The sequence below is a fragment of the Trachemys scripta genome, chromosome 9 (genome assembly GCF_013100865.1).
Source record: "Trachemys scripta elegans isolate TJP31775 chromosome 9, CAS_Tse_1.0, whole genome shotgun sequence".
NCBI classification, from domain to species: domain Eukaryota; kingdom Metazoa; phylum Chordata; order Testudines; family Emydidae; genus Trachemys; species Trachemys scripta.
The window spans coordinates 5021072-5048598 of NC_048306.1; the positions used below are offsets into that span (position 1 = coordinate 5021072).

Here is a 27527-nt window from a genome sequence, read left to right on the forward strand (position 1 = left end):
TTGTCAGTGGTGTAGGAGGCCTCAGCTCTGCATTTCAAAGAGAGAAGGAGCCAGAAATAGAATAAACCTTTAATTTTTCGATCATCTTGTGATATTGCTAAAGAGAGTGATTTGGAAAACGGCTGTCATATGATGGGCACAATCCATTTACATGCAGCAATTATCCTAATAGAAAAGTACCTGAATGAGGTCATGTTGCAACTTTTTCTCTGAAAAGTGAGATTTTCTTCTTCTTTTTCACCCCCCCTCTTTTTTTACAGAAACAAATTTCCTGAAAGGAAAAAAACTGGATTTACTTGGAAGGAATGATAAGTACGTATCCTTGGCCAACACCAGCATCCCCTCACTATGCCAATTCACTGTATGCATTGATCTATACAGAATCACAAATGTCAGTTCTTGGACAGCATTTTCATACCAAACAGACAGCAACTCTACTGACATAAATGATCTCGAGCTCGGACTCTGCGGTGAAAACAAACATCTAAGACTGTATCTTTTTGGCACAGAGATAGACATTGAGCTTGATTTAATTCTTTTTATATGGCACAGTGTGTGCTGCATATGGGATGGTAATAAGGGACTGCTGGAAGTCTACCACAATGGCACCCTATTGTCTGATAAAGTGATTAACAGAACCATGTGCCTGGAACCAGCCGGGAGCTTGGTGCTAGGGCATTTGCACAAAATCCAGAACGGCTATATCGTTCGGGGCAGCAGCAGCTTCGTTGGCAGCTTGTACTACTTTCAACTATGGGACAGAATCAGAGAGCAGAGTGAGTTAACGAAATGTTCCCCAGGAAATATCGTCAGCTGGAGGGAGGATTATTGGCACTTTGACAACATAGTTCCAATCGCTGACCCTCATCTACGCTGTGGTGAGTAGTCTGCAATCATTTTTTCTCCCTGAGGATATAGGTGGTGATAAAAACAGGGCATATGTAGCATGAAACATAGAAATCTCCTGGAAATGACATTCTGCCATTGCACAGCGATATATAATGACAAAGAACAAGTAAAATCTACAGGCTTCACACCTTTCACCGGTTACACTGTCTGAGGCCAGGAATGTTACAGTGCTGTACACAGACACTTTGAAAATAACTGAATTTAGTTACACTATAAATTGTAATTCCTTCAGAGCTTAATGTCGGACCCTAGCATGACCACTAGACAAACACTGTTTGCTTTTTCACTTGCATTTACGAATAACAACTCCTACGAAACGTACAGATGCTAAGTTTCACAGCTATCGAGGTTCAGAAAACAAGACCAAATCCCAGAAACAACCTGGGCCAGATTCTGACCTCCATGCAGAGCAACTTGAGTGCTGGCATAACTAGCTGCAGGAGGATCACCCCAGCGTACAAGCATCCTCCAGGTGCATAGAGCTGCTGTAGAGACTCCTATACCAACCTCCCTCCCTGAGGGTGGCCTAGGGGTGTGGATGGGGGAAAACTGGTGTAGCCAGGCCCTCCCTGCACCTTGACTATTCCTAGCTGCTGTAACAGCTCCTCAGGGGTCACTGGCAGCTGGCGCAACTTAGAGCAACCCCTCAGGCTGCTGTAAATTGTGGTGAGGGATTAACCTGGCATACAGCTGGCCCAGCACTGAGGGAGGTAAGAGGAGTTCAAAGACACTTCTGGATCTTCACTGTTTGAGTTGCGCTGAGTACCCCTAGGGCACAGCTCAGGAGCTGAGCCCTTGTAATGATACAGTCAAAAGTGACTGACAAATTCTCAAGCAACATAGCCCCTTTGACTTGAATGGAGTTAGACCAGCAGTGAAGGTGACCCATCATGTCCTAACAGGTCTAGTGACAGGCTCCCACATGACATGGGGCACCCAAAAACAAACACTTTCCCTTTTAGCCTGTGATAAATGCTATATACTAGGAGTGTGTGCGCTAGCAAAAGGGGAGGGGTGAGGAGTGGGGACTAGACCCAATCTAAACAGTATTGCAGACTATTGATTTATATTGTCTTGTTGGCACCTAGATATTACAATTCCTCGAGATATTTTAAAATGCTTTCTTCTAACCAGATGGGAAGGCAACATCATAATTGGAATCTTAAAACCAATGGTTATAACTGATTTAAAGGATCATGGGGGACCTTCAATTTGAGTGACATACTGGAGGGCTCATGCCGCCAGTACTAAAACATCCTTGAAATTTCTAAACATTTTAGATGACAATTTCCTAACTCAAAAAGTATTGCAGCCAACATGAGGGAATTCTTTATTCAACCTGGTCTTAGCAGATAGAGGAACTGATCAGAGAACTAAAATTAATGTTTGCTAAAGTACAAGTGATCATACTTGATCGCACTTATAATGTGCAAGCAGAACAAAGTCCAGAGTAGTAATATGTATTCTTGGTGTTTTAAGACAGCCACTTTCACAAAGCTGAAAACAATTGAGCCAAGTCAGCTGGGAGGAAGAATTTAATCAGAAAAATGTGAATGATAATTGGCAGTCTTTTAAGAACACCTAATTAGATGCTGAAAAATCCACAATCAAGGAGGACGTTACCAGTTAAAAAGCCAAACTGGTGTACAGGGGAAGTGAAGGCAGCTATAAAAAGAAAAAGAAAAGACAAATGGAAGAAAGAGGAAATTGGTAGTAATGAATATAAACCACAAATTAGAGATTGTAAAAAAACTGATAAGGAAAGCAGAGGGACACAAGGAAAAATCTATGGCCAGCAGAATAAAGGGGAAAAAAAAAGTTTTTTTGAATATATCAGGGGAAAAAAGCAACCTAAAATGGTATTGGTCTATTACTCGGTCGAAATGGTAAAATTATCAATAATAATACAGAAAAGGCAGAACTGTACTTATTTCTATTCCGTATTTATGGAAAAAACAGATAATGTCATATGGTGATGAGACATTCTTTCCATTCCACTAGTATCTCAGGGGGACATTAAACAGAAGCTACTTAAGTTAGACATTTTTAAATCATCAGGTCCAGGTAACTTGCATCCAAGAGTTTTAAAAGAGCTGGCTTAGGAACTCACTGGACCATAAAAGCTGATGTTTAGTAAGCCTTGAAGAACTGGGGAAGTTCCAGAGGACTGGAAGAGAGCTAATAATCTGACTTCAGTGGCAGCTGAGAGTGCTCAGCCCTTCTGCAAATCAGACCCCAGGGTATCAAGCTGGGCACCCCAAAAATGAGGAACACACAATTAATAACCCTCTGGGACAGGTTTGGTTTAAGTGACTTGCCCAGCACCACATAAGAACTCTGGGCCAGGAGGCTATCCCTGCAGAGGACTCCATTTCTCCAGGGCAACATTCAACTGCATTAACCTTGAGAGCATCCTCTCTTCCACCAGTCCTCTGCCTCCTTCACTACACACATTCCAGCTTCTGCAACAAATGAAGCAGGGTGTCTATAGACAATAGCCTCCTTGTCTATAGACAACCCTGATTCACCCCAGAGCAAGTCCATCCTGTGCACTCAATGAGGCAGGGGTCCTATCGGAAAAATAGTATGTGATCTTCTAATAAGACTCTACCGTAATGCATAGGCACAAGGGAGCCAAATTAAGGCTACTTTAATCTTGGCATTTCCTAACTTTTGAATGCTTGACTTTGCATCTTTATTAATGTTGTTTTAACAGTTTGATTTGGGGGAGGGTATATTTTCCAGGTTTTTTTTTTAAAAAGCAAACTGAAAAATCATAAACCGAAATTCCATCATTTGGCATCATACTGACACCCACAAGTCATCAACAGGGCTGGAACCTCTAGATCCACCACACAGACCCGTCACTTGAGCTAACAGAGTAATTTATAACAGTAGTAGGTTGTCATCCTCTATGTGGACCAGCACTAGAGGGGGATGAGATACATGCTTTGCCAGTGGGATATGTGGAGAAATGGGCTGGCAGGAAGTGTTCTGTAGCGGGCACAGACTCTTCTTTCCATTTCCCCCAAACTTGACCCCTTCTGCCCCATCTCCTCCAGGCTGTTCTTGTCACAGTCCTCAGGCTTCTCATCCCAGTACCAATTGCAATGCCCAGCCAGTCCTTGTTTCCCACTCTGGGCTCACTGCCCAAATCCAAATCTCCCTGACTCTTACTCTCTCCCGCCACACCACATCCAGTCCCAGGATCCCTTCTCAGCCAGTCCCAGTTGCCCCGTCCTGGCTCCTTAACCAATCTGGCTCTCCCTCCCCCTCTCCCTGCCCACTGACTATCATTCCCAGTCTCCCTCTCTGGGCTCCTCATCCAATCTCAATCTCCTCCCATCCTCTCTTTGGCTCCTTGCCCCAGTCTCTGCCCAGCCAGTCCTAGTTCTCACCCTCCCACATACCTAGCTCCTTATCAGATCTCTCTCTTCTAGTCCCCCCACCCTACCGGCTCCTAGTCCTAGTCTCTTTGTCCAGCCCTCCTCTACTCTGCCTGGGTGCCAGCTGCAGGGTCATTGAGAGCACATGAGAGAAAAGGTCTCAGTTCTGGTATCTGGCCCCACTTGTCCCATAGCAGCTGGCAGCAGTAACTACAGGGAAAGTTATTCTGAGTTTCCCTAGTTTGGACTGGAGCATGTTCAGCACTCTGTGGGGTCAGTGCATGTGTAATCTGTTCAGTACTAGGAGCTGTGAGGGGATGGAGCACGCTCACTGAGGACAAAATCTTCAGGGGATTTAGTGGCAAAAATCTAAGTCTCCACTAAGCATCTGTAAGCTGTGATTTTTCAAAGGTTTATAACTTGGCCATATTTGGGCAGATTTTCACAGGGAGGGCAAAAGGCACATTCCTGACACCGTGGTGACCCCCTACCTAATTTTAAGCCCCTACTCTAAAGTATGGGGGTGCTAGATTTATTCCAAGAAAAGGTCATCAGAATTTTCCAACATGGGTAACACACGGTTCTGTTCCCCAGCCTTCTTCTTGGAAATGGCTGAACTTTTTTTCACTGGTGTGGAAGATTTCAGATCAAACATTTAAAGTCTGGCAAAGTTATAAGCAACTGAAACCAGAGTTTTATAATGGGCAGTGTCGGTAACCTTGTGCTACCCCACCTGTAATGTTAGGAAGTTCAGAAAACTGGGTAGATGTTTAGTTAGAGTAAAGGCTATGGAATCCTGTTTTGCTCAAAGACTAACACTATAGTTTTGTAAACCTACTTACAGGAGGGTTGTAAAGTTTAATTATATTTGAGAACCTTGTGTCAGATCTTGGATATATTTCATAGGAACATTTGTATACACTATATATTTCTTCCTTTGCTTTTTATTACCACTTTAACAACTGAAATTTCTGAGCAACTTATTGTACTTAGAGACACTAAATAGAAACAAACAAACAAACAAACAGGCTCACTTGGGATAGCAATGGGTGTTATAAATATATGGGTTGCGATTTATGTGCCATTTATCAGAATTACAAAGTTTCAATGAGCACTAATTTTTATGCATGGTTTGTAGTGGACTAAGGCACAGAGGCTCGGTGAGAATGTTTGTAGCACCGGTATCACTGGATTTTAGAGGGCAGAAGCCAGAAATAACCTTGCATAGTAGATGCTATGTAACGAAATGCCATGTCACAGAGCTATTTAAATGTTAGTGACATCCCTTGAATGGGAGTTTGCTTGTGCATATGCTGTAGGATTTATGCTCTGAAAAAACTATGATTATTGGTGTCTGCAATGCAATTTGTTCCCATTTACAGGTGTTTGTATAGCTGGACATCACTTCAGTTTACTGTGTTCAGTTAAACATAAAACTAGATAGCAAACATGGAGTTTTACAGGGGAACTGTGTGTGACGGGTTGGGTCACAGAAACCCCGTTGGAACTGCCACCTAATGTGACTATCTCTGAGCCTATTTTCTTGGGACTTCAGTACCCTGTCTTGTTGAGTCAGACACGGTAGCCTGCTACAAACACAGACCCAGGTCTGAACCACATCCCCCACAAGCTGCAGACGTAACTGAAAATGGCTCAGAAAGTGCTCCTGTCTCCAGCACCCAGATATCCAGTTCCCAATGGGGTCCAAACCCCAAATAAATCCATTTTACTCTGTATAAAGCTTATACAGGGTAAACTCAAATTGTCCGCCCTCTATAACACTGATAGAGAGATATGCACAGCTGTTTGCTCCCCCGGGTATTAATACTTGATCTGGGTTAATTAATAAGCAAAAAGTGATTTTATTAAATATAAAAAGTAGGATTTAAGTGGTTCCAAGTAATAACAGACAAAACAAAGTAAATTACCAAGCAAAATAAAACAAAAACACGCAAGTCTAAGCCTAATACAGTATGAAACTAAATGCAGGTAAATCTCACCCTCAGAGATGTTCCAATAAGCTTCTTTTACGGACTAGACTCCTTCCTAGTCTGGGTCCAGCAATCACTCACACCCCCATAGTTACTGTCCTTTGTTCCAGTTTCTTTCTGGCATTTCTTTGGGGTGGAGAGGCTATCTCCTGAGCCAGCTGAAGACAAAATGGAGGGGTTTCCAGGGCCTTTTATATTCTTTCTCTTGTGGGTGGAAACCCCTTTGTTCTCCTGTGCAAAATCACAGTAACAAGATGGAGTCTGTAGCCACCTGGGCAAGTCCCATGTCTGTGAATGATTCAGCTTTTTGCAGGCCGACACCATTGTTTACATGTTAGTTTGAATGTTCCCAGGAAAGCTCAGATATGGATTGGCGGCTCCCAAAGTCCATTGCTAGTTAAGTACTCCCCATTACTTGAATAACCCTTTCACACTATGTTGACCAAAACTGCCTTATGTGTTTCCTGCAGCAAACACTTTAAATACAAGCATAGAGCCAACGCTCATAACTTCAGATATAAAAATGATACATGCATATAAATAGGATGAATATATTCAGTAGATCATAACCTTTGCAGAGATATGTTACATGGCATATGTAGCATAAAACATAGTCCAGTTATGTCATATTTACACTCATAAGCATATTTCCATAAAACAGTATGGGGTGCAGCGTCACACTGTGTAACTAGCAGTTCTGGATATTCTGCACGAATACTGAAAAACTAGTGGTCCTGTCACACAAAGCCTTTCTGGGGAAAGTCAATGAAATGAACTCACATGAGTAAAGCAGGTGTGAGTCCTAAGGAAGTACCTTTACTCTATATTGAGTGAGACAGACATCACAGAAATACTCTTCCCTTAATTTGCTCAGGTTTCGCCTTAGAACGGTCAGTACGAATGTTACTTTGCCCTTAGCATGTCTTTCGCCCAAAGAGCTCTCAGCGCTTTACAGATGTTAATTATTTAGAAGTTGGTGAGTATTTTTAGCACTGTTTTACAGATGGGGCAGCTGACACATAGAGAGGAAAGCTGGGATTTTCAAAGCACCTAAGAGAGGGAGGTGGTTAACTCCATTGAGAGTCAATCGGAGTCAGTGCCTGTCTCCCTTAAGCCCCTGTAAAAATCCTAGCCCAGCTGACTTGTTCACAGTCACACAATGAGTTTCTGGGAGAGCAAGGAAAAGAATCCTGGAACCTCAGCTTCTTATCCCATGCTTCACTAGATCATAGCGCTTCCTTCTGGGACTTGTCTACTGCAGCTATTTGAATACTGGGGACAAGAGACCACCATCTTAAGTGGCCTTACTGTGAGTCTTAAAAGAACTGTTTGCAGGACTGACCCCACTATGTTGGCCAGTCCCAATTCTCTGACATGGTTGCCTCACTCCTGGAAGTAGCCCCTTCCAGTAGGATATGGAGGACATATGCACCGGGCAGAGGGGGTGGGGGGGGAGAAAATTAAGGTTGAAGAAGCAACCATCATTTTGGAATTTCCTAACTTTTGAGGACCTGACTTTGAAACCTTAATATGTTATTTTAACGTAGGAAATTGCACACAAAATCTAGGTTTAAAAAAAAAAAAAAACTGAAGAAAACAGAAATCCCATCATGTGGCATTATCCTGGCACCCAACATGGTTCATCAGTAAGCAGAAACCTTAAAATCTAGCACACAGACCTGCCATTTGAGCTACCACAATAACCAGGTTGTCATCCTCTGTGTGGACCAGCCCTAAAGGTGGTTGGGGACTCTTTGCTAGTGGGTTTCACAGATAGTTGCTGACAGCAGAAGAATGGGGGACACTCGGGAATTTTGGGTTCCATTCCAGACTCAGGGGGAAGGGTCCTTTAGTGGACACAGACTCTTCTGCCCCTTCCCCTCAAGCATGACTTCTTCTGCCCTGTCCCTGACTCAATCCTGTCTCTTCTCCATCCTTGACTCCTTGTTCCAGTCCCATTCTATGCACTCGGTCCCAGCCCCCAGTCTCCTTGCCCAGCCCGTCCCAGTCTTCCCCCTACCCCAGCTTCCAGTGCCAGTTCTCCTCTCCCTCCTGCCAGCCACCAGTCCCAGTTTCCAACCCCCCCAACCCCTTTTTGGTCCATCTCTTGTCCCCACTCCATTTGACTCAGGCAGCTCCTCCTCCATGTTGCCTGGACCCAGCTTCGGGGTGGGATACTGAGGAGAGAGACTCTCAATACTCTCAATTCAGGTGCCCAGACCCAACATGGCCTACAGCAGCCCAGAACTGCAATTGGAGGGAAGGTCCTGCTCATCCCCAGGCTTGAGCATGCCCAAAGTGAACAAAATCATGGGGGAATTTAGCTACTAAAATCTAAGAAGTCTCTACTGAAGATGTAAGAACTGCAATTTTGCCAAGGTTTATAACTTGGTTAAAATTTGGGTGGAGTTTAACAGGGAGGGCAAAAGGCACATCCCTGACACCAGGGTGATCTTGCTGCTAAATTTTAAAGTCCCTGCTCTAAAGCACGGGGATGGCCTTTGTGTCAGGGAAAAGAAGAGGTTACCAGATTTTTTTTTTTTAAACATGAGCAAAACAACATATTTTCTCTAACCTCATTTGTGGAAACAGCTGAACCATTTTGGCTGAAATTTCACACACACACACACACACACACACACACACACACACACACACACACACACACACACACNCACACACACACACACACACACACACACACACACACACACACACACACCCCTGAGGCAGATACCCAGCATGGAAAATGTCAGCCCAAACAATTCAAGTCTAGCAAAGTTATAAGCAACTGAAAACAGGATCTTGTAATGGCAGGTGCCTACCAATCTTAAGAATAAGCAATACTAGCCCCACCTATAATGACAGAGGACCTCTCACTTTCCAAAACTCAGTTCATCTTTCACAATTAAAAATGTGGGTCCTGATCCTGTTACAGGGTCAATGGAAAAACTCTCACTGATTTCAATAAGAGCAAGAGCAGAACCTTTAATATTAATTTAAAAGAATCTCATGGTAATGACCATGGACTGTGATACATAAAGCATACTGGGTATTACAGTTCATACGCTCACTTATTTGTTGGTCTAATTTGTACAGCTCTTTTATTGCAGTGGCTCTCAAACTTTTGTACTGGTGATTCCTTTCACAGAGCAACCCTGTGAGTGTGACCCCCCCACACTTTTACATTAAAAGTACTTTTTAATATATTTAACACCATTATAAATGCTGGAGGCAAAGCGGGGCTTGGGATGGAGGCTGACAGCTTGGGACCCCTCATGTAATAGTCTCGCAACCCCCAGTTTGAAAACCCGTATTATTGGAATTACGTATGTTTTTCAGAATGCCAAAGAGAATGCCATTTGCTAAAGCACTAAATTCAATCTGCATGATTTGGATATTATAATTTCAGTAGAACAGTATTTTTCTAGCTGCAGATCCCATCTGTCATCTCTCCTCAACCCTCATTTTATTAGCAGAATTTTGTGCAGGTTAATCAAAACAAGTGATGTTATGGGAAGCAGGTGTCTAGTCCTACATCTGTGTAACAGTAACGATCGCTGACATGTGATGATAAACACAGATTTTCTTCCTCAGGTGATAATGAGGGAGAGGGATTTGAATATGTTAAATCGTAATTATGCTTGATTTGTCATTATTTAAATGAAAAAATGCATCATAAGATACTTCTTTAATTAGAGTGGGTTTGATTTTTGTTTAGCAATTTGTGTATCTTTTTTGTCCCCACCCCCAGACTTTGGTGGATCATTACACCTGACCCCCATTGACCTCGTACATAGCCCCAAGGCAACGCTGTTTGAAATATGACACCATTAACGCTGGAAACCCGAATGTAATCTACAGCAATTAAGCTCTGGTCATAAACTTCCCTTATTTGGAGAAGAATCAGCAGCATATGTCACAGCTATGAAGACAAATTCAAACCTAGACTTTGCGCAAAGCACAATCAATCGATTTAGTTTAGCGCTTGATAAATCTTATTCAAAAAGCACTTTTGTATTTCTACAAACTAGTTGGGGAAAAAACTAAAATGAAAAAATAAAAGTTTATGCTAAGAAGAGGGCCTGGTAGGGTGACATTTCACTTTTATGATTTCGCATTGCTTTCCCTAGATCACAGTAATAAGCAGGAGTGGATTAAGGCTAAGTGGGACCAAGGCCACGATAACTTTGCTAAAATGTTGTGGTCCATCTGAAAATTCAAATCCATGGCTCCTTATTAATAGATTCCAAAGCCAGAAGGGACCATCATCTACTCTCCTGTATAACACAGGCCATAGAACTACTCCAAAATACTTCCTAGAGCAGCTCTTTTTAAAATTAAGACTGGATGTTTTTCTAAATGGTCAGTGATGGAAAATTCACCACGACCCTTGGGTAAATTGTTCTAATGGTTGATTACTCTCAGTTATAAATTTATGCCTTATTTCCTGTGTACTTTGTCTAGCTTCAACCTCCAACCACTGGATCTTGTTATAACGTTCTCTGCTCGAAGAGCCCATTATTAAATATTGTTCCCCGTGTGCGTACTTTTAGACTCTAATCAAGTCATCCCTTAACCTTCTCTTTGTTAAGCTAAACAGATTGAGCTCCTTGACTCTGTCACTATAAGCCATGTTTGCTAATCCTTTAATCATTCTCATGGCTCTTTGAATCCTCTTCAATTTAACAACATCCTTCTTGAATTGTGGGCACCAGAATTGGACACAATATTCCAGCAGTGGTTGTACCAGTGCCAAATACTGAGGTAAAATAACCCCTCTACTGCTTCACAATGGTCCCACTTTATGCACCTTAGGATCACATTTGTCTTTTTGGCCACAGCATCCCACTGGAGCTCATGTTCAGCTGATTATCCACCATGACCCCAATTTTTTTTTGGTCAGTGCTTCCCAGGATACAGATGATGGGGGTCTGGTCCTCTTCACTTTATTAGCCTATAGATATGACTGCAGGACTCATGCATTTTCACTCCTGGTTCCCTCTTCCACTTGATGCACATAGTTGCACCTCTATAGACAGCCTCATCCTCCCTGCTTTGGGTGGATGCCTTGATATGGTCCTCCTAGGTTTTGAACCTGCACCACTCGTGCAGGAGCCGTCTTTTGTTCCATGATTCATTGCTGTGTCAGGCCCTCTGAGAGTATTAAGCCAAGCTCCCACGGACTTGGAGCATAAGTTAAGGGTGCAGGGGGGAAGTTATGGGAACCCCCTTGTGAAATCTCAACGTAAGGCTCTTTGGTTTGCCAGCTGCCGTTCAGAGCATGGACCCAGACTCACAAATCTCTGAAAGATTTAAAAGAAAAATCCTTGGTGAATGTGGATTCTGTTTTGCAGAGCAAAAAGCGTTTCCTACGAGATGTCATTCTGATTGTACCCCCTGGAGTTATTGTGTTGAATAATAGCTCTGGCAGGAGCCATTTGACTCATCCTGCCTAAGTTTTACAGGCCACAGGATTATAAGGGAGAAATATAGTTAGACAAAAATTTTCTTCCATTACTGCAGTCATCATGAAACCAGAGATCGAGGTTTGTATTAGCGAGATGTGGATTTCAGAGAGCTCAGGTTTATTTTAGAACTAAGAACATCTAGATTTCACATTCCCCTGTGGTACTGGGGGATGTGTTCTCCACTGCCTTCTTTTGCCTTGTCACTGTAGAGAAAAAAAGCACAGCACTTTCCCGTAGGGTTCCTCTACTTGCGTTATTTTTCAAGGGATCTTTTTTCTTTTATCTTAAGGTTTTGGGATTTGATGGGATTTTCTGGTTTCTTCTCGTCCATATACTGTGTGTGTCAAACAGCATTTATGGAAAGGGTTAAGTGTGCCCTCTGGTCGAAGGCCTGTATACTGAGCTTCTAGATTTGGGTTTGGCTTGTAGTTGGTTGATTCAAAACTGAGGAGTGAGGACATGACAAATTTGTTCCAAATAGTGGAGCAGCAAATAATTATTTGGTCAGCTCAAGTCACTGTCCTACTGCAGTCTGCTGGAAGAAAGTACCTTGGAGGAAAGGAGAAAATGGAGGTAGAGCAAATGAGACCTTTTCATTCCAGAAGTGCAGTGGCCCCTCTGGAGCATGAGGTCTGAGTAAACAAAAGCAACCCCCAAAGCACATGCCTCACTATATCACAATATCATGATTCATCGAGTTCTGTGTGAAAAGGTGTCTGGTTTTTTTATTGCATCCTAGTACAGGCTGGGAGCAGCAACAAGAAGTTAGTCTCTTTGTTAGGGTTTGGGTTACAAGAGCAATATACTACAAAAGGACATGTGACTCCCCTGACATCTGACAATGCCACAAACAAGGGTGTGAACTGACTGCTGGACTATGCTGTAATACTTGCTCTGGCGTGGCCTGTACACCATTATGTCTTTCCAACCATCCATCACACTGTCTGGTGGACTGGAATAAGGAGAGCCAGTTCTTTGCCAATTCTGAGTGAATTGGCTCCGCTGTTATTACAGACATCTCATTCCTAAAAGTACTGTTTCCCACTTGCAGCAATTTTTGGAATATACTGAAAACATGGACACACACTCAAGAGGAGTGGACGTCAAACTGGACAAGAGCAGGAAGGGGTTAATGGACAGTCTCTCCTGAAGACAGGGGCTGAAGCTGGCTGTAAAACCTTCCAGTGCTATCAAGGCTGGAGGATATGAGAAGGGAGCAAGGGGACCCCAGAATAGGATTCCTGAAAGAAGGATTTTGAGTCTGAGGCAGTGAGGACCCAAGAAATGGCTGAACAGCTCGGAGCATGGAACTCTAGGAGCAGCCAAGCTAGGGGAGAAAACTGGAATCTGGATTTCATGTTGTCTGAGGCTATGTCTAAACTTACAATGCTATAGCAGCACAGCTTCAGTGTAGACACTCACTACAGCGACGGGAGGGATTTTCCTGTCACTGGAGTTAATCCACCTCCCTGAGGGTTTGTCTACACTTTAAATACGATAGTGGCACAGCAAGAGTGCTCCAGTGTAGACAATACCTATACCAACGGGAGAGCTTCTCCCATCAGTGTAGGTAATCCACCTTCCCAAGAGGTGGTAGCTACGCTGATGAAAGAATTCTTCCATTGACCTAGCTCTGTCTACACTGGGGGTTAGGTCAGCATAGTTACGTCTCTCTGGGGTGTGGTGCCGATGTAGGTTCCCAGTGTAGACCAGCCCTTATTGTTAATTTTATTTGTTAATAAAGTCAGACCTCAAGAAGAGATGAATTTTGACTCTACACAGAGTGCATGGCCTATGCCTTAGAGAAAATGGGGGGAGAGGGCGGGAGTGAGTTTAAAAGATTTCACAAAATACCAGCTCCAGGGAAGAAACAATCACTGAAGCAGAGCCACTCAGTCAACATACATCAAATTCAGTACTCGCAGGCTCCAGCCCAAGCCTGAACGTCAATACCCCAATTTATAGCCCTGCAGCCCAAGTCAGCTGACACAGGCCAGCTGTGTTTTATTGCAGTGTAGACATACCCTACATTACTCTTGCTCAGGGCGAGAATGCCAGTCTCTGAATTTCCTCTGAGTGGAAAGAGGCATCAGAAAGTTCAAGCAGAGCAGTGCAATTGCACCAGTAAGGCAAAGTGTTGTGAGTATTCTTTTTTTTATATATAAAATCAATACCACCGTGCAATGCATCTACAGTGAGTCAGTTCACTGCCATTTTCTGTTGAACATATGAGTTTGTATCATCCATTTTGCTCTTGTTTGGCTGACGATGAGGCAGGTTGCAAATGAAATACAAAGACCTATCTGGTTTGACAAGGTGATTCATTTCAAGGATAATTAGCTGACTAATTCTCAGCTCTCTCCATTTGGAAAATAACAGGAAAGCTGCCCAAGCGTATATGATGGGAATCCTTTATGCCATGTTATCATTAAACATTCAGAGGCCATTCTCTACTGCATGTTAGCCAGTTACCTCTTTGTAGTCAGAAAAGTCTCCTCCTGGAAGCTAACATTTCAGTTTAGCCAAGTCAGAAGCAAACACAGATTTCAGTGTGTGTTCTAATTGGAATGCAATATTCTCCAAACTTCTCTAGCATTTTCCTGATGAATGGCTCCATGCTACCTTTCACCAAATGGGGCAGAGGTGGAGGGGGTTACAGAAGAGAGAATTATCTGTGCTGTATAACATGCTGCTCCCTGAGACGTCCCAGAAGCCCTTCTACAGCCACTCCATAGGATTAGGCTTCTGTTGCTGTGGGGGCGAGAGTGGGCTGGGGAGCAGCATCTCTCCAACATATGTTCTCCTGGGGACCCAGCAGGTATTCTGTCAAATATCCATGAGGGGCTTAATGTTGCTTCTCACTCCCAGTCACACCCAGGCATGGGAGCCAATGGCAGCATAACTCCCAAAGGAGTCTTTGTCAAGAGGAAAGGGTGGATGGGCAGCACCCTGGACAGACAGGCACTCCAAAGACATTCCTTCTTCTGGGTATCCTGGGATCTTTAGGGTTTGGAGACCTCCCTAATGAGCCCAGGAAAAAGAAGGCTGAGGGGAACCTGAGAACAGTCTTTAAGTATCTCAAGGGCTGTTATAAAGAGGCTGGTGATCAATTGTTCTCCATGCCCACTGAAAGTAAGTCAAGAAGTAATGGGCTTCATCTGCAGCAAGGGAGATTTAGGTTAGATATTAGGGGAAAATGTGTTACTATTAGGGTAGGTAAGCTCTGGAATAGGCTTCCAAGAGAGGTTGTGGAATCCCCATCACTGGAGGTTTTTAAGAAGAGATTGGACAAATGCCCATCAGGAATGGTCTAGGTTTACTTGGTCCAACCTCAGCACAGGGGACTGGACTTGATGATCTTTCAAGATCCCTTCCAGCCCTACATTTCTATAAAATGCCCCCCCACCCAGGTTAGAAGGGGATATCAGGGGTGAAGTGTATATATATATTTTTCTGGATCTCTTATTTCATCTCCCCACAGGAATATAGGTTTAAAAGAAAACACTTAACAGCTTAGTGGCCAGAATGGAGGGAGAAAGTCATAATGTATGTGATAATACATACTAAAAACATGTTATAATGATCCAATTTTATTGTTCTTTAAGATAAATACTGACCTTGGATTTGTTTCTGTCAACAGTCTCCTTTTGGGTCAATAAATCATAGAATCACAGAACTGGAGGGGACCTCGAGAGGTCATCTAGTCCAGTCCCCTGCACTCATGGCAGGATTAAGTATTATCTAGACCGTCCCTGACAGGTGTTTGTCTAACCTGCTCTTAAAAACCTCCAATGATGGTGTGACGTGCAGTCTATATGGTTTTATAAAAACTTAATAATAAGTCAATATAATGTAACTGAGATAGTTTTAGAGAAAATACGGTAATAAGTGAATGTAAGTAACTGGGATATGCCTCATGCAAAAGGTCTCTTGTAAGGTATCATTCCAAAGCTTATAATCTACTGAGTGTGATCATCTGATTTGTATAAATGTACCACTCTTGTATCTAAAACTAGAAATATAAAATGTAACTCTGAGGGCCTATTGTAATTGTGTAAAGTGTGGACCATTAATGATGGTTTGGAATCTTGATGACTCCCATTGTCTGCAGATGGCTGTATTTACCTGTGAGTCTTCCTGTATATGTGTGTGCTGGCAAGTGGGTAATGAAGTCTTGCAGTGACATGTGATCATGTCACCTGAACTGGAATCCATCTTTAACCTGGTGCTTTTCCAGTGAGGGGGGGTGGAAACCCAGAGAGACAAAGAGTTCCCACCTTATGCAAAAGATATATAAAGGGGGGAAGAGAAGAGAGAGGCAGAAGAAGCCATCATGAAGAATCCCCTAGCTACCACCTGAGCTGCAACAAGAGCTGTACCAGGGGAAAGAATTGTGCCCAGGCCTGGAAGGTGTCCAGTCTGAGAAAAACTTACTGAAACATCTCTGAGGGTGAGATTATCTGTATTTAGTTTGATTAGGCATAGATCTGCGCATTTTATTTTATTTTGCTTGGTGACTTACTTTGTTCTGTCTGTTACTACTTTGAACCACTTAAATCCTACTGTCTGTATTTAATAAAATCGCTTTCTATTTAGTAATTCACTCAGAGTATGTATTAATACCTGGGGGAGCAAACAACTGTGCATATCTCTCTATCAGTGTTATAGAGGGCGAACAATTTATGAGTTTGCCCTGCATAAACTTTATGCAGGGTAAAACGGATTTATCTGGGTTTAGACCCCATTGGGAGTTGGGCATCTGAGTGCTAAAGACAAGCACACTACTGCGAGCTGTTTTCAGGTAAACTTGCAGCTTTGGGACAGGTGATTCAGACCCTGGATCTGTGTCTGGAGCCAAACAGGAGTGTCTGGCTCAGCAAGACAGGGTGCTGGAGTCCTGAGCTGGCAGGGAAAACAGAAGCAGGGGTAGTCTTTGCACATCGGGTGGCAGCTTCCAAGGGGGTTTCTGTGATCCAACCCGTCACAGATGGAGATTCCACAACCTCCCCAAGCAATTTATTCCAGTACTTAACCACCCTGACAGTTGGGAAGTTTTTCCTAATGTCCAACCTAAACCTCCCTTGCTTCAATTTAAGCTCATTGCTTCTTGTCCTATCCTCAGAGGTTAAGAAGAACAATTCTTCTCCCTCCTCCTTGTAACAACAAATCTTCTGGTTCACTTCAAAGGAAGTCAGTATCTGCTTATTATCCTGCCATCTGCTACATTTTCATTACCATTCCTGTGTTGGTTGGTTCATTGTCATTGCAAATTCTCCTGTGATGGTGCCAGCCAGAATGGTGGTGGCTGGCATCAATGGAACTTGCCCAACTGAGATTTCCATAGATTAGGCATTGAAGGTGTTATTTATTCTGTACATGCCATGATCACACTAAGGAATAAGACTCAGATATCACGGTGATGGATGCACACAGGTATGCAGACCCATGAAAAAGAAATGGGCTTATTGCAGCCAGTCCTGAAGCCAACTTATCATCCTTTTGCCACAGAAAGTCTGATTTCCAATTTGGTCCAAACTTTGCAGTTCCCCATTTCTCTCCCTTATGTAGTCCAATTATCCCTGGAGTAATCAGCACCACCTGCACAAGTATGTTCCTCAGTGTGGGGGTGCTGCTGCAGTCCCTGTAGTAAGAATAGTCCTCTGTTGTACTGGTCATTGCTGAAGTTTAGTCTCTTTTACAGTAGCTTTTCTCTTGTATATTCATTTTGCCTCTATAGATTTTTACATCTTTTATTTATCTTCTCAACAGGCTCAGAGGAAGCATCATCAACAGCTGCTACTACATCATCTCCACCCACATCTACTAATGGTAGCACTCCAAGTATGTGCCTTTCTTGAAGCAAAGGCTGTAAATGTTAAAGTGATCAGATCATCACTGATAAGTACCTGATTCATGTTACATCCAGAGTAACACAGATTTTTTAAAATGTCAATTTATTATCGTTTCAAGTAAAAATGCATATGATTTTAGATAGCGTGTAATGAAAAGTGAAAGAGATCCCTGGTGTTTTCACTGGTGTGAAATTAGTACAACACAGTGGTAAGTTGGGCTAATATCAATAGATGTTACACAAGACCTTGTTTAACACACGGTGCCAAATCTTCAGCTAGGGTAAATCAGTGTAGCTCCATTGGGCCCGCTGTTTTCTGCGGTCAGAAGCCTGATTCAGCACTGGATTATTCTAATTTTATGCCAGTCTCATTCTATTTAAATCAATGGGTGACGCAGGCATAGAACTGGATCAGCACAGTACTGACCAGGCGCCAGAAGAGCAAGGAGGACACAATTTATGATAGAAAACGTAAAGCAAATTCGTTGGATATTCCATAGTGCCATTACAGGTATGTTATGCAGTCTGTGTTTGGTTACAACATATTGGGGTGTGTGAAAAGTTATTCTGAAATCTTCAACTCATGTTGGCCTTAAAAAGTAATTCCTAAATGTTAATTATTTGCCTGTAATGACATGAGTTGGTTTTCTCCAAGTTACTTTTCCCTAACAAGATTTGTTAGTACAAAGGGGCTGATCCTGCAAAGTGCTGGTCAGCTCCAAGAGTTGATTTCAGCTGGGGTGGAAGATGCCCAACACCTCACAAGATCAAGCTTAAAATGGGGGAATCCTGGTTGCAGCCAAAATGTGTCTGCATTTGAAGGTTATTATATTTGGATTAAGATGTATTTCAAAGGCTTGGTCTACACTAAACCCCCAAATCGAACTAAGATACGTAACTTCAGCTACGTGAATAACGTAGCTGAAGTCGACGTACCTTAGTTCGAACTTACCGCGGTCCAGACCCGGCAGGCAGGCTCCCCCGTCGACTCCGCGTACTCCTCGCGGCGAGCAGGATTACCGGAGTCGACGGGGAGCACTTCTGAGTTCGATTTATCGCGTCCAGACAAGACACGATAAATCGAACCTAGAAGTTCGATTGCCTGCCGCCGAACCAGCGCGGTAAGTATAGACAAGCCCAAAATGTTTTGCTTTCATAGCTTTCACTGGAGATGCAACAACTGAAGATATGACCATAGCTGTTCCTGGATATACTACTATACATTATACAACCATATCTGTCCCTGAGCCAACAGACATGACAAGAGCCGAATCCTCTACTACTGCTGCAACACCTCAAGCACCCGAGACCACATCAATGGTTAACCCAGATGGGACCACACATACACTCCTATCCTCTTCCACAACATCAACGCCCAGTACCTCAGTTACCGTGCCAGGGACTACGCATCCATTGATATCTGCTGGGACCACAACTTCACCCACTTCCTCTTCCACAACATCAACACCCAGTACCTCAGTTACTGTGCCCGGGACTACCCATTCATTGATATCTGCTGGGACCACAGCTTTACCCACCTCCTCTTCCACAACATCAATGCCCAGTACCTCAGTTACTGTGCCCGGGACTACCCATCCATTGATATCTGCTGGGACCACAGCTTCACCCAAACCTAATGAGACTGTTCCTACCTCCAAACCTGGTGAGGCTACATCACAACCTATTGTAACTACATCTACCACTAAACCTACTAGTATTTTGCCTGTTTCCAGACCAACAGTGACAACCTTATCTACAGATACCAAAACCACATCCAAACCCTCCAAGTCCACATCTGTATCTACACCTGATCTGTCCACTACAGTAAAATCAGATAAAAAAGGTATGGAATTTGCATAATGTTCTGTGGGTAAAGAGTAGTGGACTATACAGAATGCCAGATTTCATCTGGGCTTCTACATTAAACCATGAGGAGAAACGCCCCTTCTAATGATCCAGCCCCAGTAGCAAGGAAATGAGATGAGATGAAAACCCTGATAGTTCTTAGGCACTGTTCAGCCAGCTAAGAGCATCGCATTTAATCCACAGTATACAATATTTTTCTTTAAATGAATGGAAACATGACAACCTGTTTGACAGAGTTTTTCTTTTTGCAGGCTCTCACATTGTTGTCCCTGCAGATTCATTGTGGGCACAAATTAGCAAGTCATGACTGTTTGGGCTTGTTAGTAATTAGCTGCCTAGCTACCTGTTTGTTTAACTTAGGTGGTTAACAAGTGATGCTTCCAGCTGCAGTTCATTGTTGGCTAAACAAATGCAGCTGTAGTTGTCTCCCCATGATTATCTGGCTGTTAATCCCAGCCAAATACATATATACATTTTGACTACATATAGTATGCCTAATATGTTGAGATTAACCATTTTTCTTAGAAAAGCAATTTAAGCAGCTCCCTGATGTAAATTAGCCAGAAACCCTCACAACTGCTATATATCTAAGAGCTAGATTGGGCCTTTAAGATCAAATATATAGAAGTGAAAAGGTAAATTGTATATCTTCCAACTAGCACAAAACAGAGCAATCTATCATCTGTGAAGGCTTTTTTCTCTCTCATATTGTGCATCTTCCCTACAACGAAACCCTAAATGAAAAGGACTATTATTTTTTATTAGAGAGACAAGCTGAGAGAGGTAATAATCTTTGATTGAACCAACTTCTGTTGGTCAGAGAGACAAGCTTTCAAACTACACAGAGCTCTTTCAGGTCTGGAAAAGGTACTCAGAAGGCATGTCTACACAGGGATTAAAAAACCCAGGGCTGCCCGGTCAGTTGACTCGGGCTCATGGGACTTGGGCTCCAGGGCTGAAAAATTGTTGTGTAAACATTTGGGCTAATGCCTGAGCTGTGTGGAACCCTGCCAGGGTTGAAGGTCTCAGATCTCGGGCTCCAGCCCGAGTCCGAATGTCTACACAGCAATTTTTAGCCCCGCTGCCTGAGCCCAAGTCAGCTGACCTGGCTAGGCCCGGGTGTCTCAGCTAAATTCAAGGTGGAACAGATTGTTTAGCATACATAGTTAACACATATTTCAAGTGACCATTCAATCTGAAGTGGCCCATTAACACCTCTCCAGTCATAGGGGAGAAAGGGGGAAAAAGCTGGGGGAGGGGTAAATTGGTTATAGATTGGTAATAAACCATAGATCTAGTAAAAACAACAAGGAGTCTGGTGGCACCTTAAAGACTAACAGATTTATTTGGGCATGAGCTTTCGTGAGTAAAAACCTCACTTCTTCGGATGCATCACGACTCCTTGTTGTTTTTGTAGATACAGACTAACACGGCTACCCCCTGATACATAGATCTAGTATGCATTCAGTCCATGATTTTAAGTGTCTAGCTGAGTTATGAATAACAAGGAGTCCAGTGGCACCTTAAAGACTAACAGATTTATTTGGGCATAAGTTTTCGTGGGTAATGTAAGCTCCCCTGCTTGTCTTTTGAAGGTGTTGTGCAGATTTCCTTTGAGGATGAGGACCAGCAGCTCAAACACTAGAGGGGGATGGTTGAGTTACTGCAGAGAATTCTTTCCCAGGGTCTGGCTGGTGTGTCTTGCCCCATGCTTAGGGTCTAACTGATCGCCATATTTGGGGTTGGGATGGAATTTCCCCCCAGGTCAGATTGGCGGAGACTCTGTTGGGGGGGGTGGGGGTTGGTTCAACTTCCTCTGCAGCATGAGTCACTTGCAGGTTTAGTGTAAAAATGGTGGATTCTCTGTAATATGATGTCTTTAAATCATGATTTGAGGACTTCAGTAACTCAGCCAGAGGTTAGGGGTCTGTTATAGGAGTGGGTGGGTGAGGCTCTGTGGCCTGCGATGTAGATAATGATGGTCCCTGCCAGTCTTAATGTCTATGTCATTTTGTAAAAAGTGTTCACCCACAGGTGACAGCATTTGTCTTATTTTTTCCTCTGAGTTCATTCAAGAATGTAGTGATTGTCTCCTTTCAGCCACATAGCTGAAAGTTATTGGGGCATTTAGTGTGCTGGAGAAGATACAGTAGAGCCTCAGGCCTGGTCTACACTACGGGTTTAGGTCGACTTTAGCAGCGTTAAACCGAATTAAGCCTGGACACGTCCACACAACGAGGCCCTTTCTTTCGACTTAAAGGGCCCTTTAAACCGGTTTCTTTACACCACCTCCGACGAGGGGATTAGCGATAAAACCGGCCTTTGCGGGTCGGAATTGGGGTAGTGTGGACGGAATTCGATGTTATTGGCCTCCGGGAGCTATCCCACAGTGCTTCATTGTGACCGCTCTGGACAGCGCTCTCAACTCAGATGCACTGACCAGGTAGACAGGAAAAGACCCGCGAAGGTTTGAATTTCATTTCCTGTTTGCCCAGCGTGGAGAGCACAGGTGACCACGCAGAGCTCATCAGCACAGGTAACCGTCATGGAGTCCTCCCAGGATCGCAAAAGAGCTCCAGCATGGACCGAACGGGAGGTACGAGATCTGCTCGCCATATGGGGAGATGAAGCAGTGATAGCTGAACTCCGTAGCAGTAAAAGAAATGGAAAAGTATTAGAAAAGATCTCCAAGGCCATGAAGGACCGAGGCCATAACAGGGACACACAGCAGTGCCGCGTGAAAATTAAGGAGCTAAGGCAAGCCTACCACAAAGCCAGAGAAGCAAACGGAAGGTCCGGGGCAGAGCCGCAAACTTGCCGCTACTACGCGGAGCTGCATGCGATCCTAGGGGGTGCAGCCACCACTACCCCAACCGTGTGCTATGACTCTCTCACTGGAGAAACACACAGGGAAGACGGTTCGGGGAACGAGGAAGATGACGATGGAGGTACTGTAGGTAGCTCACAGCAGCAAGGAAGCGGAGAAACCGGTTTCCCCAACAGCCAGGATCTGTTTGTTACCCTGGACCTGGAACCAGTAACCTCCGAACTCACCCAAGACCCTCAGGGCACACAGGAGACCTCTGGTGAGTGTACCTTTGTAAATATTTGTAAACATTACACATGGTTTAAAAGCAAGCGTGTTTAATGATTAATTTGCCCTGGCAATCGCGGCCAGTACATCTACTGGAAAAGTCTGTTAACGTGTATGGGGATGGAGCGGAAATCCTCCAGGGACATCTCCAGAAAGCTCTCCTTTATGTACTCCCAAAGCCTTTGCAAAAGGTTTCTGGGGAGGGCTGCCTTATCCCGTCCGCCATGGTAGGACACTTTACCACGCCAGGCCAGTAGCACGTAGTCTGGAATCATTGCATAACAAAGCATGGCAGCGTATGGTCCCGGTGTTTGCTGGCATGCAGACAATATCCATTCCTTGTCTCTCTTTGTTATCCTCAGGAGAGTGATATCATTCACGGTCACCTGGTTGAAATGGGGTGATTTTATTAAGGGGACATTCAGAGGCGCCCGTTCCTGCTCTTCTGAACAGAAATGTTCCCCGCTGTTAACCATGCGGTGGAGGGGAGGGGTGAAGTGATCATCCCAGAGAATCGTGTGTGTGTGTGTGTGGGGGGGGGGTGGTTTACTTGTGTTTGTGCCGCATGTTAACCGGGAAACTGCAGCCCCCTCCTTTTACATTGAAACCCCATTTTAAATGGACAACCCAATTCATCCTTGAGATGGGAAATGCGCTGCTGTTTGCAACCTTTCCCGCATGTTAAGAAGGTTAAATAAGCCAAAACACTGTGGCCTACGATGGCTGCCTGCAAGCCGAAATATGCGACCTTGTAATGAAAGAGTGTACCCATTGTTCCCTAAAATGTGTCTTTTTTAACCACCTCTCCCTTCTCCTCCACCAGCTGCAAATGTTTCTCCTTCGCAGAGGCTCGTGAACATTAGAAAGAGAAAACGTAAGACGAGGGACGAGATGTTCACGGAGCTGCAGATGTCCTCCCACGCTGATAGAGCACAGCAGAATGCGTGGAGGCAGTCAATGTCGGAGATGAGAAAAGTCCAACATGAACGAGAGGAGAGGTGGCGGGCTGAAGACGATAGGTGGCGTCAGCTTGCAGACAGACGGCAAGAGGCAATGCTCCGTCTGCTGGAGCATCAAAGTGATATGCTCGAGCGTATGGTTGAGTTGCAGGAAAGGCAGCAGGAGCAGAGACCGCCGCTACAGCCCCTGTGTAACCAACAGCCCTCCTCCCCAAGTTCCATAGCCTCGTCACCCAGACGCCCAAGAACACGGTGGGGGGGCCTCCGTCCACCCAGTCACTCCACCCCAGATGATCGCCCAAGCATCAGAAGGCTGGGCTTCAATAAGAGTTAAAGTTTTAAAATGCAGTGTGTCCTTTTCCATCCCTCCTCCCCCACCCATCCCTGCTACCTTGGCAATTATCCCCCTACCTCTGTAAGGAACTAATAAAGAATGCATGAATGTGAAAAAACAATGACTTTATTGCCTCTGCAAGCGGGAGGGGAGGGGAGGGTGGGGTGGGGTGGTTGGTTTACAGGGAAGTAGAGTGAACCGGGTCGGGGGGGGGTTGGAGGGTTCATCAAGGAGAAACAAACAGAAGTTTCACACAGTAGCCTGGCCAGTCACAAAACTCGTTTTCAAAGCTTCTCTGATGCGCACCGCGCCCTGCTGTGCTCCTCTAACCGCCCTGGTGTCTGGCTGCGCGTAATCAGCGGCCAGGCGAGTTGCCTCAACCTCCCACCCCGCCATAAATGTCTCCCCCTTACTCTCACAGATATTGTGGAGCGCACAGCAAGCAGCAATAACAATGGGGATATTCTTTTCGCTGAGGTCTGAGCGAGTCAGTAAGCTGCGCCAGCGCGCTTTTAAACGTCCAAATGCACATTCCACCACCATTCGGCACTTGCTCAGCCTGTAGTTGAACAGGTCCTGACTCCTGTCCAGGCTGCCTGTGTATGGCTTCATGAGCCATGGCATTAAGGGGTAGGCTGGGTCCCCAAGGATCACGATAGGCATTTCAACATCCCCAATGGTCACTTTCTGGTCCGGGAAGAAAGTCCCTTCCTCCAGCTTTCGAAACAGAGCAGAGTTCCTGAAGACGCGAGCATCATGTACCTTTCCCGGCCATCCCACGTTGATGTTGGTGAAACGTCCCTTGTGATCCACCAGGGCTTGCAGCAGCATTGAAAAGTACCCCTTGCGGTTTATGTAGTCGGTGGCTTGGTGCTCCGGTGACAAGATAGGGATATGGGTTCCGTCTATGGCCCCGCCACAGTTTGGGAATCCCATTTCAGCAAAACCATCCACTATTGACTGCACGTTGCCCAGAGTCACTACCCTTGCTATCACCAGGTCTTTCATTGCCCTGGCAAATTGGATCACAGCAGCCCCCACAGTAGATTTGCCCACTCCAAATTGATTCCCGACTGACCGGTAGCTGTCTGGCGTTGCAAGCTTCCACAGGGCTATTGCCACTCGCTTCTCAACTGTGAGGGCTGCTCTCATCTTGGTATCCTGGCGTTTCAGGGCAGGGGAAAGCAAGTCACAAAGTTCCATGAAAGTGCCCTTACGCATGCGAAAGTTTCGCAGCCACTGGGAATCGTCCCATACCTGCAGCACGATGCGGTCCCACCAGTCTGTGCTTGTTTCCCGGGCCCAGAATCGGCGTTCCACGGTATCAACCTGCCCCAGTAACACCATGATTTCCACATTGCTGGGGCCTGTGCCTTGTGAGAGGTCTATGGCCATGTCAATTTCCTCATCACTCTCGTCGCCGCGCTGCAATCGCCTCCTCGCCTGGTCCGGGTTTCGCCTTGGCATGTTCTGGCTCTGCATGTACTCCAGGACAATGCGCGTGGTGTTCATAGTGCTCATAATTGCCGCGGTGATCTGAGCGGGCTCCATGATCCCAGTGCTAGCTATGGCGCCTGGTCAGAAAAAAGGCGCGAAAGTAGTATCTGATGGACCAGGAGAAGGAGGGCGGGAGGGAGGGAGGGCCGAGTGACGACATGGCGTACAGGTACAGGAACAGGGAGAAACACAAACAACTGTCACACAGAATGGTCCCCCCAAAGATTAAACTGGAAACCCTGGGCTTAGCAGGCCGTTGATTTCACGGAGGAAGGGGAAGCAAATGAACACAGAACAAATCTATTTTTTACATCTTAAGGTGGCAGCCGACGCTGCAGCATGAGTGACAGCCATACCAGTATGACGATGACGGATACCAATCATAATATGCCATCATCTGCCAAAAGGCAAGGGGCTGCTGCTGTGTAGCAATGCAGCCCCACGTCTGCCAGCCCCACGTCCGCCAGCACCCAGCATCGCCCTCGGCCTCTTCTGGGTGCTTAGCAGACAATATTGGGCAATTGGCAGAAAATAGTATATTATGACTGGTAACCGTCATCATCGAAACAGTAGCATGTCTGCCCAGGTGGCCATGATTGACAGCCATACCAGTACGACGACGACGGGTACCAGTCATAATATACCATCGCCTGCAAGGGGCTGGTGCAATGCAGCACTACGGCTGCCAGCCCCACGGCTATCACTCATGCTACACCGTCTACCGCCAAAAGGCAGTTAGCAGCTGCTGCTGTGTAGCAATGCAGTCCCACGTCTGCCGGCACCCAGAGGACATATGGTGACGGTGAGCTCAGCTGAGCTGAGCGGGCTCCATGCTTGCCGTGGTATGTTGTCTGCACAGGTAACCCAGGTAAAAAGGCGCGAATCTATTGTCTGCCGTTGCTGTGACGAGGGGGGAGGGGCCTGACGACATGTACCCAGAACCGCCCGCGACACTGTTTTGCATCATCCGGGCATTGGGATCTCAACCCAGAATTCAAAGAAAAGGCGCGAACCGCTTCTCGGCTCGAGCTGTGGCGCAAACGTAGTATCTGACGGCCTAGGGGAAGGAGGGAGGGGGGCCGAGTGACGACATGGCGTACAGGCACAGGGAATTAAAATAAAGAACGGTGGCTGTGCATCAGGGAGAGACACAAACAACTGTCACAGACTGGTCCCCCCCAAAGATTAAACTGAAAACCCTGTTGACGGAGGGAGGGGGAAGCAAATGAATACAGAGAAAATCTATTTTTTACATCTTAAGACGACGGTGCAGCGTGACTGATAGCCCTCGGCATCTTTCTGGGTGCTTGGCAGCAAATACTGGGCGGTGTATGACGATGGTCTTCAGGCCTATTGCACGAGCTGCTGCTCAGGGAAGACTCTGCTAACGTGCGATGAGCCGACTTGTAATAGGCCGGCTAACAGTCATAATACACCATTTACTGCCAAAAGGCAAGCCCCACGGCTGCCAGCACCCAGATCGCCGATGAAGGCTACCAGTCTACTGCACCGTCTACCGCCAAAAGGCAGTTAGCAGCTGCTGCTGTGTAGCAATGCAGTCCCACGTCTGCCGGCACCCAGAGGACATATGGTGATGGTGAGCTCAGCTGTGCTGAGCGGGCTCCATGTTGTCTGCACAGGTAACCCAGGTAACCCAGATAAAAAGGCGCGAATCTATTGTCTGCCGTTGCTGTGACGGGGGAGGGAGGGGCCTGACGACATGTACCCAGAACCGCCCGCGACACTGTTTTGCATCATCCGGGCATTGGGATCTCAACCCAGAATTCCAAGGGGCGGCAGAGACTGCGGGAACTGTGGGATAGCTGTGGGATAGCTACCCATAGTGCAATGCTCCGGAAGTCGACGCTAGCCTCGTACTGTGGACGAGGTCTGCCGACTAGAGCACCTAGAGCATTTTATTGTGTGGACATACACAATCGGCTGTATACAACCGATTTCAATAAAACCGGCTTCTATAAATTCGAACTAATTTCGTAGTGTAGACATACCCTCAGAGTTACAAACACCAGAGGTATGAACTGACCATACACCTCATTTGGAACTGGAGGTATGCAAGCAGGCAGCAGCAGAGACCCCCGCCTCCCCAAACCAAACACGGTACACTACTGTGTTAAATGTGAGCTACTAAAAAAATAAGGGGAAAGATTT

The 27527-nt window shown here is 45.2% G+C and overlaps 1 protein-coding gene across 1 annotated transcript in view; it reads left to right on the top strand.

The window, feature by feature from the left end:
- The first annotated feature begins 347 nt into the window (after positions 1–347).
- Positions 348–27527, top strand: part of LOC117882878 (adhesion G-protein coupled receptor G4-like) — a 44587-nt gene continuing 17407 nt past the window's right edge. Inside the window, exons 1-3 of the mRNA XM_034781743.1 lie at positions 348–878; positions 17527–17598; positions 18768–19451. Coding sequence (XP_034637634.1) covers positions 641–878; positions 17527–17598; positions 18768–19451 — 994 coding nt within the window. The 5' untranslated portion in view covers positions 348–640. The remainder of the gene's footprint in view (positions 879–17526; positions 17599–18767; positions 19452–27527) is intronic.